The sequence below is a fragment of the Salvelinus namaycush genome, chromosome 39 (genome assembly GCF_016432855.1).
Source record: "Salvelinus namaycush isolate Seneca chromosome 39, SaNama_1.0, whole genome shotgun sequence".
NCBI lineage: Eukaryota > Metazoa > Chordata > Actinopteri > Salmoniformes > Salmonidae > Salvelinus > Salvelinus namaycush.
Genome location: NC_052345.1, coordinates 15,201,087 through 15,213,693, shown reverse-complemented (window position 1 = coordinate 15,213,693; position 12,607 = coordinate 15,201,087). Strand labels below are relative to the sequence as shown.

At 45.3% G+C, this 12,607-nt stretch overlaps 1 protein-coding gene across 1 annotated transcript in view; it reads left to right on the top strand.

Annotated features, from left to right (window-relative positions):
- LOC120032502 (regulatory-associated protein of mTOR-like) overlaps positions 1 to 12,607 on the top strand; it is a 178,314-nt gene that overhangs the window by 58,793 nt on the left and 106,914 nt on the right. Inside the window, exons 5-6 of the mRNA XM_038978613.1 lie at positions 6,319 to 6,477; positions 7,232 to 7,378. Coding sequence (XP_038834541.1) covers positions 6,319 to 6,477; positions 7,232 to 7,378 — 306 coding nt within the window. The remainder of the gene's footprint in view (positions 1 to 6,318; positions 6,478 to 7,231; positions 7,379 to 12,607) is intronic.

Here is a 12,607-nt window from a genome sequence, read left to right as displayed (position 1 = left end):
GTCCAGGCTCTGACGCAGCCGGGGCGGCGCACAATTGGACCAGCGTTGTCCGGGTTAGGGGAGGGTTTGGCCGGCAGGGATGTGCTTGTCCCATCGCGCTCTAGCGACTCCTGTGGCGGGCCGAATGCAGTGCACGCTGACACGGTCGCCAGGTGTGCAGTGTTTCCTCTGACACATTGGTGCGGCTGGCTTCCGGGTTAAGTGGGCATTGTGTCAAGAAGCAGTGCAGCTTGGTTGGGTTGTGTTTCGGAGGACGCACGGCTCTCGACCTTCGCCTCTCCCGAGTCCGTACGGGAGTTGCAGCGATGAGACAAGACTGTAACTACCAATTGGATACCACGGAATTTAGGAGAAAAAGGGGTAAAATATATATATTCTTTAAATGTTTGACTGATACTGTAGATGGATGATTTATGAAAGTTAGGTTGTTGATTATAGACCTAATTAAGTTGGGGTTTCCTCTCCTCGCTTTTCTTACACAATTAAGGCAATGGCTGTTTGCTTGTCTCCTACCTCTAGCACACTGTGTTTCTGAACCGCCGACGGCGACTGCTGTCTAAAGCAGGAGAAAGCACATTTGTTATAAAATAATATTTTTTACTAGTGTTCCACCATTGCTCTTACATAATGCATCCATATTAAATTTCAGTAGCCCATGTCTTGGTGATGGGCTATTCCCACAGCCTCCACAATGGATCAGTCTGCTTAGACAGGTGCCAATCAGACTGGTGTCTTGTACACCACCATTATAAACCTGTTTTTGTTGCTACTGCTCGTCTAAAGAAATCTCGGTCGACCACCAGCCTATTTACCAAACAATCGACCAGTTGACTAAATGGGGTTAGCCCTAGTGTAGTCGCACACGTGCACACACGGCCCACTGATATTAGACCCAAAACAAGTTATCCCACACCCACCCACACAAACAACACAAATAAATTATTTTCGGGCCAACACACTATACAAATTTGAACTATCTGCCCCCACTACACATTGCAACTGACACAGAAATGGACCCTCACAAATGGCCTGTGTGTCTGTTTACTCAAGGGAGTTGGGCTCTATGTCTGAAATGCATTACAGGCAAAGCCCAGTGTTTGTTCACTAGATTGACTTGAGTTCAAAGGGCTGCAGGGCATGTCTGTGGATCCTAGCGACCTGTTACCTTTCCGTTTCCTCCGGAGTGGACGTGCGCACGCACACACACACACATACTAGACTGTGCAGATGCAGAGCTTATTTTGAGTGTTGATTAACTGCGCTGTGTGTGTGTGTGCGCACGTCAGGCAGAGTGTGCCAGCTAATCCCCAGTCTATTAAGAGAGTTGGCTACGTTGTACTGCAGCAGCAAAAGTATCAACACTGTCACTCTCACACACTCAAGTGTGTGTTGAGCCGTCAGTTTACATCAGTTACTGGTTTAGCTGTGGCCTGTGGGGCCACTGTGGAGATTCTCCTAGAATAGAGCAGCACATGTTTGTTAAAGAGATGATGAGGGGATTGATTTCTCCATTCTTCTCAATGAACAAGCTCATACAGAGCATAATATCTACTGAAGGGGAGGAAGGTAGTATATCACATATCAGCCATACACTGTTTAACCATTGCACGAGGGCTGAAAGGCAAAGACTTTATTTGACGTCACAGTAGCAATCTCTTGGCGACTATTGCTTATGTGGTTTCATGGTCATTTCCAAGATGGTTTGAATTTGTGGGAGGGGAGAGAGAGCATGTCTCACCCACTTCACATGGCCTCCCAGTCAATCAGGGACGATTACACCCTACAGGACGTCTGACAACGGGGGGAAAAAAGGTGACGCCAGATCAACTGTCTGTCCACTTACCCATACTAACCAGGAAGTGACGTGTCGTCTGTGTCATCTTAAACCTGTCAGTACTCAGTGCTGGTTCATGAACAGTTGTGAATGATATATTTTTATATTTTACATTATAGACTAGCACAGGGGTTCCCAAACTTCTTCACTCAGGCCCCCCTTCCAGTATTGGGGAGCATCCCGCGATCCACGCCTATTTCAATGGGCACAAGTACTGTTCACGACACACTGTTCACACCCGTATTGTTGGTGGAGAGAGAATTCTGCAGGTTTAAATGTGTATTACTGTGATATTTGAGTGACTCAAACATGGCAACAATCTATGGGCTAAAAAACCTTAACGTTATTAAACAACATTACTAAACAACCAGCTGACATGGGCTGGTTGATCTGAACATTTCTTACAAGTTACAAATAGCTCTCTAAAGGGATGCAATGACTGATATGATGGGGAAAGCTGATTCCTTTAATAAAAATAAAACAAAAAAAGCAATTCTAGTCCCCTTCGCTATTTACAGCTCAGTCTGGATTAAAGACGTGATCCGGAACTTTTGTGACTAGTACGTTTTTTTTTTATATCTCTCACTTTGGGCTGGATGTGCCAATGTGTAGTTCATTCATGCATTATCAATGAACAGAATTATTGTCTTACCTCAATTAGACACAAAATCCCTAGTTTGAAAGCGACTGTTTTCTGAAAGCTATGCCGCCCCCCCCCCCCCCCCCCTAGCAATTCAAGTTCCAGCCAACGGGGTTCAGACCCTTCACTAATTGAGTGACAGCTAGCAAGATGCACAGAGAGGGAGAGCAGAGAGGGAGAGCAGAGAGGGAGAGCAGAGAGGGAGAGCAGAGAGGGAGAGCAGAGAGGGAGAGCGAGCAAAAAGTTGTGCACATACTGTATCTGCACATATGATGCAATTTTCGGGGACCACTTTTGGCTCGTTCGTGAGCACTACTTTCAGAACTACTCTGCAAAAAAGTATACTAAAGTACCGGAGAATCTTTTACAAGGTGATACAATTCTGTCATGACACTTGCATCATGCTACGCAATTTCACAGTCTGGCAAGGACAGTACCCTTCATAGAAATATAATTACTTTTATATGGTTACCTATAACCTTTACTGTGACTAGAATGTGTCTGTCTGTGAGACTGTGATTGTCTATTAACAGGAGTAACAGAAGGGTCTCTTCAATTTCCTGAAGTGCGAATTGGAAGAATACAAAGTAAAGGATCCCCTGGCTGACTTCTTACCAACACACGTCATCACTGACAGATCTATGAAAGGGTGTGTGTGTCTTTCAACATGCTATGAAAGTGAACAGAAGTACAGGCTTGCTCATTTTGTGTGTGTGTGTGCACCATCAAACCATTGGCATCATTTCTCCTCAGCAGTATTGATCTGGGCAGCTGAAAGCAGGAAGATGATACAGTGCTTGAGAAATGACGGTCTCTCGATTTCTCTTACTCGCTCTCTTCCTCCCTCGCTCTCTCTCGCTGCCTTTTAGATTTGTGGTTCTCCTTCTCAGCCAAACAATCCAAGTATTTGTGCAGAAATGTTAACAGCCCTTTCTATTGACAGGAAAAGGCACAGCGCTCAACAGATTTCTGTTTGACAACAAGTGGGGGTGCCACAGCCACTGCTCGTGTCAACTATACAAACTGTCCTCAGACATTGTCTATTCTTGCTTGTTCTTTGGTGCTTTTAGCTCAAGGTTGCTGTTGTACCTTGCAACAAATGTATCTGTAAAAAGTATGCAAGTCCAATTTGATTTTGCAACTTGTTTTATTTTGCATACATGCTTTTGGTCTTCAACTTCAGTCTGTTCGTTTTTTTACCAGAAAGACTGAAAGCTGATAATCTATCAGACTGGTGACAAGCTTACTGTAGTAGTATCTCCTCATTCTCGTCTTTCTCTGTGTCACGTATTTTTGTTACACAACATTTATGCAAGGCTGGTAATACCATCCATCTTTTCCTTTGTAATCAGAGTGAGTTTAGTCTCTAATGTCCCTGTGGGCTTACTGTCCTGTACCCCTCAGTGTTGAGAATGGCTTTAGGAAAGGTTTAGTGTGTTAATGATGGGGCGTTTCCCCCCCCCCCCCTTCTTCACTCTGGTTCCGTCCCAAATGACACCCTATTCCGTATGCCGTGCACTACCTTGGAGCTCGCTCTGGTCAAAAGTAGTGTACCACGTAGGGAATAGGGTGCCATTTGGGACTTAGGCTCTTTTTGTTATGGAGCAGATCAGAGATGAGAGGTTGGTTACGCTCTGTGCTTTTCCTTGTTCTAGTACAGGGATTATCCCCAGTCCCACAGGTCCACCATCAGTGAAATGTTTCTGTGTGTGTGTGACCGACTGCCTATGTGTGTTCCTGTGTGCCCGTGTAGGCTAAGCCCGTATATATATGTGTGTGAGAGAGCGAGTATTTGAGTAGCTTACGGTATCAGTATGTCTGAGATTGTAAGAGTCTGTCTTTTTGTGTTCTTGGTTATCTGTATCCTTCCCTGGTACCTGTTCCTTGAAGCAGACAGGGCAGGGTTTAGCTCGGTTCAGGTTGACGTGCGCCAGGCACCATATCTGTCCTGACATTGACAGAAACAACAGAACCACTTCATGCACCAATGGAGTCAGTTAGAGTTTTAGGAGTGATGGATCAATACATGGAAACCTCAATAGAGCCAACTAAACAGACAGACAGAGACTGGAAGGGCAGACGCACCTCAAATTCCCAGCTCAGTGCCAATGGGACTGCTCAGACACTGCTGGGCATTGGGCGCTAGCTGCAGAGATGGAGGATAGAAGATAGATGGGAGGAGGACTTCCTGGGAGCATTGACATACCTGCAAGGATAGTCCCAGTGGGGTACCAGGGCTCCCCCTTCAGGTCAAGATGGGGAACAGCAGTTGAGTGTATGATGGACACATGTACACAAACTAGCTTTCACTCTCACTTTCTCTCCTTTCTTCCTTTCTCTTGAAGAAAGTTTAGTCAGCCTAAACTGATCAAGTTACCGCCCCATCTCTCCCCACTCATATTTCAGTGTACATTCGATTGTGAAATCCCAACTCTAACACAATTAGCAGCTGCTGATAACACTTGATCTCATAAGGACTAACATTGGATCGCTGAGAGTGTCTATCCGCCAGGCAGTGTTCAGACTGCGGTCCTATCTGATTGCACCAAACTCAATCAGCAACTTTTGCTTTCAAGGTGTGTTTGAAGCCGAATGGGGAGACTGAAAGATGTCTTTGAACACAAATACATATTGGACTGTTTGGTTCGTTGCTAATTAGCTTGGTGTTTCTAATGATTGTGTGGGTTAAATGCTGAAGTCCTTGAATGGGACCTGATGGAGTTAAAAAAGTTAGTTGGTTAATACTAGGTTGAATGGGAACTGGTTAATACTAGGTTGAATGGGAACTGGTTAATACTAGGTTGAATGGGAACTGGTTAATAATAGGTTGAATGGGAACTGGTTAATACTCGGTTGAATGGGAACTGGTTAATACTAGGTTGAATGGGGATTCTGTTGATGTAATATTGTGCGGTCATGAGAAGGGCTAACCAAGAAAAACTTCCTAAATTACTTGAGGTAAAAACGTAGTTGGAGCACAAAACAAATAAAATAAACATTGATTTCTTATTGCTCACTATTGTACAGGATGCGGACAGGTGACTGACGTTTTGTGCGTGTGTTGTTTGAGAGCGAGAGAGAACCTGTGTTTGACTGTTTGTATGACTCCCATGTGCGTACCACGTACACCGTTCATATGTGTACGACGACATGTACACACACAGCAGGCCGTTGTCCCACTCTGCTCTCATTGCTAGTTGACCACGAGGCCCTGTTTCCCTCATTTACAAGCAGCAGGAGCATTATTTAAATATGCCACTGAAGCCTATTACAGCAAGCACAATAGTCTCTTCTATTCTCCCCAGGTAGGATAGCAATGACGCAAATACACCTCCTTTCACATAGTATTAAAATAGAACAGCAAAAGAGACATCTCCCGTAGCCCTAACCTACTTTCAGCACCGCTATTCAGTTGTATCTAGTTATTTCTAGTCCTCTAGGCATTGTCCTGGAAGGACTGTCACGTGCTCGGTTTCTCCAAAGTTGTTTAATGATGAAAGAGGAGAGGAGGGAGTTGAATTGAAAAGACCTGCCGCCCTTTGACATCAGAATAATAGCGTGAGGGAGCTGTGTGTGTGGCCCGCTTCTCGTTTCACCCCTCGTTCATATTTCTACGCTCGCGTCTGGATATTAATCGATACACTTAACTATGGTGTACGCGTCTATCCACGCTCTCAAACTGCGACGCGTCTCTTTCCTTCTCTCTCTCTCTCCTCTCTTCTCTAATCGAACGCATGTCAGATCAAATGAGAGGCGGGTAGTTGTAGCGGCGTGATAACACAACACACAATCGTATCAAATCATATTAACGCTCTCTCTCGCTCTCTCTCGGTCTCTCTCTCAGGCACGTTACAAGCAGAGTCTGGACCCCACCGTAGACGAGGTGAAGAAGCTGTGTACGTCCCTGAGACGCAACGCCAAGGAGGAGCGTGTCCTCTTCCACTACAATGGACACGGGGTCCCCCGACCCACCGTCAACGGAGAGATCTGGGTCTTCAACAAGGTGAGAGAAACATACACATGCATAAATATTCATTCACCCACACACGCGTGTCCAATGATGACTTCCACTTCTGCCTCTACAGTCGTACTAAGACGAAAGTCCAGTCGTTGAATACACACGAACACAAACACACACTAGCAGGTCCATTGGGTCAACTGATATTAGACTTAAACAAGTTATCCCACAGACACACCCACACCAACAACAAAAATAATTATTACAGAAATACATTATTTTTTGGACAACTCACACAAGGAAACACCCACTCTAAATGACACACGGCTCCTGTCTTGGTTTGGGCGCTGCCTCTCCCCAGTACACCCCAGAGCCTCTCTTCCTCTCTTTATTCCCCTTAATGATGAGTCCTATAAAACCAGCCCTGCTGCCTACTGTCTGCTACGGTGTGCCTAGGCCCCATTGTCACACCCCCCCCCCCCCCCCCCCCCCCCCACCTCCTAAAAACACTCCCACAGAGTATCTCCCAGTACAGTAGTCAGAAACAACATCAGGACTTTCATTGCTTCCCCTCGTCCAATCCAATAAGCGAATTGGGACGCAGCCGTACAGTTAACCATATCTACCCCTCTTTCTTTCATTATTAGTGTTGAAAGAGGATGGAAGGATTTGGCAACATCTTAAACTCTTTTTGGACAAGTATGACAAATAATTGCTAGTAGTACATAGAACATTTCTAATTACTGGGTTTGTCTACCAAAATGTTTAATAACCCCCATCCTGTCTGTCTGTCCTGTAGAACTACACCCAGTACATCCCTCTGTCTGTGTACGACCTCCAGACGTGGATGGGCAGCCCCTCCATCTTCGTTTACGACTGCTCCAACGCAGGCATCATCGTCAAGTCTTTCAAACAGTTCGCCCTGCAGAGAGAGCAGGAGCTGGAGGTGGGTGGCAGAGAGATATACTGTGCATTAAGTATTCAGAGGCCTTGACTTTTTCCACATGTTCTTACGTTACAGGCTTATTCTAAAATGGATTTAAAAAATAATTTTCCTCATGAATCTACACACCCCAGAATGACAAACAGGTTTTAAGACATTGTTGAAAATGATTTACATAAATTGCTATGAGACTCGAAATTGAGCTCAGGTGCGTCCTGTTTCCATAGATCATCTTTGAAATGTTCCTACAACTTGATTGGAGTCCACTTGTTGTAAATTTAATTGATTGGGCATGATTTGGAAAGGCACACACCTGTCTATATAAGGTCCCGCAGTTGACAGTGCATGTCAGAGCAAAAACCAAGCCATGAGGTCGAAGGAATTGTCCATAGAGCTCAGACAGAATGGCACGAGGCACAGATCTGGGGAAGGGTACCAAAAAATATCTGCGGCATTGTAGGTCCCCAAGAACACAGTGGCCTCCATCATTCTTAAATGGAAGACGTTTGGAACCACCAAAACCCTTCCTTAGAGCTGGACACCCGGCCAAACTGAGCAATCAGGGGAGAAGGGCCTTTGTCAGGGAGGTGACCCAGAAACCGATAGTCACTGACAGAGCTCCAGAGTTCCTCTGTGGAGATGGGAGAACCTTCCAGAAGGACAACCATCCTTGCAGCACTCCACCAATCAGGCCTTTATGATAGTGGCCAGACTGAAGCCACTCCTCAGTAAAAGGCACATGACAGCCCGCTTGGAGTTTGCCAAAAGGCACCTAAAGGACTCTGACCATGAGAAACAAGATTCTCTGGTGGGATGAAACCACATCACGTCTGGAGGACACCTGGCACCATCCCTATGGTGAAGCATGTTGGTGGCAGCATCATGCTGTGGGGATGTTTTTCAACAGCAGGGACTGGGACTAGTCAGGATCGAGGGATTTTATCATTTTTTTTTTAAAGTACAGAGATCCTTGATGAAAACCTCCTCCGGAGCACTCAGGACCTCAGACTGGGGTGAAGATTCACCTTCCAACAGGACAATGACCCTAAGCACACAGCCAAGACAATGCAGGAGTGGCTTTGTGACAAGTCTGAATGTCCTTGAGTGGTCCAGCCAGAGCTCGGACTTGAACCCAATTGAAAATCTCAGGAGAGACCTGAAAATAGCTGTGCAGTGACACCTCCCCATCCAACCTGACAGAGTTTGAGAGGATCTGCAGAGAAGAATGGGAGAAACTCCCCACATACAGGTGTGTCAAGCTTGTAGCATCATACCCAAGAAGACTCAGGGCTGTAATCACTGCCAAAGGTGCTTCAACAAAGTACTGAGTAAAAGGTCTAAATACTTATGTAAATGTGTTATTTCATTTATACATTAAAAAAAACAAATGCCACAAAATAATTTTTTTCTTTGTCATTGTGGGGTATTTTGTGTAGATTAGGGGGGGGAACAGTTTAATCCATTTCAGAATAAGGCTGTAATCTAACAAAATATGGGAAAGTTAAGTTGTCTGAATACTTTATGAATGCACCGTACACACACACACACACACACACACAGAGTTCCCCCATACACGCACACAACCACTCCCGCAGCGAGACCAAGGTATGTGTGTGTAAATTTGCGTTGAATTCCGAATGGCAAGCCAGATAAACCTTTTGAATGGAAGAAGCGTTGTAGTAACCAAAAAAGTGTTCAACAAATCAAAATCGATTTTATATTTTCAGATTTTTCAAATAGCCACCCTTTGCCTTGATAACAGCTTTGCACACTCTTGGCATTCTCTCAACCAGCTTCACCTGGAAGGCTTTTCCAACAGTCTTGGAGGAGTTCCCACATATGCTGAGCACTTGTTGGCTGCTTTTCCTTCACTCTGCGGTCCAACTCATCCCAAACCATCTCAATTTGGTTGAGGTAGGGGGATTGTGGAGGCCAGATCTTCTGATGCAACACTCCATCACTCTCCTTGGTAAAATAGCCCTTATACAGCCTGGAGGTGTGTTGGGTCAACAAATGATAGTCCCACTAAGCCCAAACCAGATGGGATGGTGTATCGCGGCAGAATGCTGTGGTAGCTACGCTGGTTAAGTGTGCCTTGAATTCTAAATAAATCAGACAGTGTCACCAGCAAAGCACCCCCACACCGTAACAACACCTCCTCCATGCTTTACGGTGGGAACCACACATGCAGAGGTCATCCGTTCACCCACACCGCGTTCTCACAAAGACACAGCGGTTGGAACCATGAATATCCCATTTGGACTCCAGACCAAAGGACAAATTTCCACCGGTCTAATGTCCATTGCTCATGTTTCTTGGCACATGCAAGTCTCTTCTTCTTATTGGTGTCAATTAGTAGTGGTTTCTTTGCAGCAATTCGACCATGAAGCCCAGATTCACACAGTCTCCTCTGAACAGTTGATGTTGAGACACAACACAACTGATTGGCTCAAACGCAATTAAGAAGGCAAGAAATTGCACAAATGAACTTTTAAGAAGGCACACCTGTTAATTGAAATGCATTCCAGGTGACTACCTCATGAACCTGGTTGAGAAAATGCCAAGAGTGTGCAAAGCTGTTATCAAGGCTATTTGAAGAATCAAGTTTATTTTTTGATTTAACACTTATTTTTTGTTTACTACCTGATTCCATATGTTATTTCATAGTTTTGATATCTTCATTATTATTCAACAATGTAGAAAATAGTAAAAAAAAAGAAAAACCTTTGAATGAGTAGGTGTTCTGAAACGTTTGACCGGTAGTGTATGTGTCCAACTCTTACCAGGCTGAGATAGCAGGGGCCACGGCCCGATAGAGGGATGTAGAGATGGAAAGACGGAGGAGAGAGACGAGGCCCAGCGGCCCATCAATAACACTTAAAGCTGTCAGCGCGTGATAGGCGGTAGAGCGAGGGGGCGGGCAAGGAAGAGGGAGGGAGAGATAGCAACAGAGATCTAGAGCGAGAGGGCAAGGGAGAGGGATAGAGTAGCGTTTGCTCCTCAGCTGTTAAAAAGTGTTGGTGTAATTGGCCACTCTGGGTTCTCTTTGGGTCACTATGGGCTAAAGCTCTTAGCTCCAGCCAGCTGGAACTGTTGTGAAATCAAATCAAATTGTATTTGTCGCGTACACGTGTTCAGCAGAAGTTATTGTGGGTTTAGCGAAATGCTTGTGTTTCTAGCTCCAACAGTGCAGTAATATCTAACAAGTAATGTCAAACAATTACACACCATACAGACATCTAAAGTAAAGGAATGTAATTAAGAATATATAAATATTTGGGCGAGCAATGTCAGAGCGGCATAAACTAAGATACAGTAGAATAGGATAGAATACAGTATATACATATGAGATGAGTAAAGCAAAATGTGTGAACATTATTAAAGTGACCAGTGATTCCTAGTCTATATAGGGCAGCAGCCTTTAATGTGCTAGTGATGGCTATTTAACAGTCTGATGGCCTTGAAATGGAAGCTGTTTTTCAGTCTCTCGTTCCCAGCTTTGATGCACCTGTACTGACCTCGCCTTCTGGATGATATATTGCAATGTGATTGAATGGAATTTAATGTGCCATAACGGAACTGTCTTTTGGGACTCCCGAGTGGAGCAGTGGTCTAAGGCACTGCATCGCAGTGCTAGCTGTGCCACTAGAGATTCTGGGTTCGAGTCCAGTCTCTGTCGCAGCCGACAGGGATGTCCTTGTCCCGTTGCTCACTAGCGACTCTTGTGGCGGACCGAGCGCAGTGCACACTGACACGGTCGCCAGGTGTACAGTGTTTCCTCTGACACATTGGTGCAGCTGGATTCCGGGTTAAGCAGGCATTGTGTCAAGAAGCGGTGTGGCTTGGCTGGGTTGTGTTTCGGAGGACGCACGGCTCTCGACCTTCGCCTCTCCCGAGTCCGTACGGGAGTCGCAGCGATGAGACAAGACTGTAACTATCAATTGGATACCACAAAATTTAGGAGTAAAAGGGGTAAACATTTTTTTAATAATAAAACTGTGTCTTGGTCTTCAATAAAAATAGAAGTGACATTTTGAACAAACCTTATTCAACAACAAATATCAGCTGGCGGAAAGCAAAATGGCTCCACTTTACACCTTAGTGCACCTCCCCCCCGCCTGCACAGCAACAGGAAGAGAGGGATGGGGGAGTGGTGGAGAACAAGAGAGAGTTGGAGGAGGGGAATGGAAAGATGGATGGCAGTTGGGAGGGAGAGGAAAGAGAGAGGGGTATAGATGAGAGGAATATTGAAATAGGATGAGGGAGGTAGAGGAAGGAGACAGGTGGAGAGACAGGGAGGGAGGTAGTTCCGGAAGACTATTAAAGATGCATGATAGTACCAAGGCAGGGAGTCCCCCTCCATCCCTGTTTCCGGTACAGCATAACGCTCTGCAGCAGAGTGCACGAAGAGGGTGACCCTAGTTCACACTCGCGCTCATACATACACACACACACACACACACACACACACACACACACACACACACACACACACACACACACACACACAGGGACAGACTTGATCCCACCTGGGGCTTTTTACCGGGAAATAGGGGGAGTGGTGCGGAAGGATGGGGAGGTCTCTCTCTCCTCTCTAACAGACATGCAACCTTCAGTCAGGGGTGTGGTGTCTGAGTGCTCTGTTATGAGCAGTCCGCTTCCTGCTAAATATTTCAGAACTTACTGTATGGAGTCAGCAGTATGATGCTCACTGCATTATCTGCTGTGTGGAAATGACTGTGTGTTTGTGTGTCCGTGTGCTCTTTCTTTTGGGCGGATGGAGTCTGATTGTTGTGCATTTGTCTGTTGGTATATCTGTTCTCAGTCAATGCACACTTCCGTGTGTGTTTGTTGTCTCCTTGCTGTCTGTGTGTGTGCGCGCACGTGTATACACCCCCCCCCCCCCCCCCCCCGATTAGTTCTGTGAATTAGTGTACGTAAACAAAAATTAGCATACCCCAGTGTAATGAAAATAAAATCCTTCCATGATTGTAATGCAAATTTATGAGATTACGATATGTTAATATGCTAATTCCTGAAAAGCAGACGGTTTAGGCAGTAATGTGGTATTCTCCATAAGGTGTATTGTTTACCCGTATCACAATATCCCAAATGATTTGTGTAACGATATTGTTCCACCATCGTTGATCCATCATGCATTATAGAGTAGTTCAAATATCCATGTTGCGTTGGTTAGTGTAACGTTCCCCATTTCATCATTAAGACGTGACA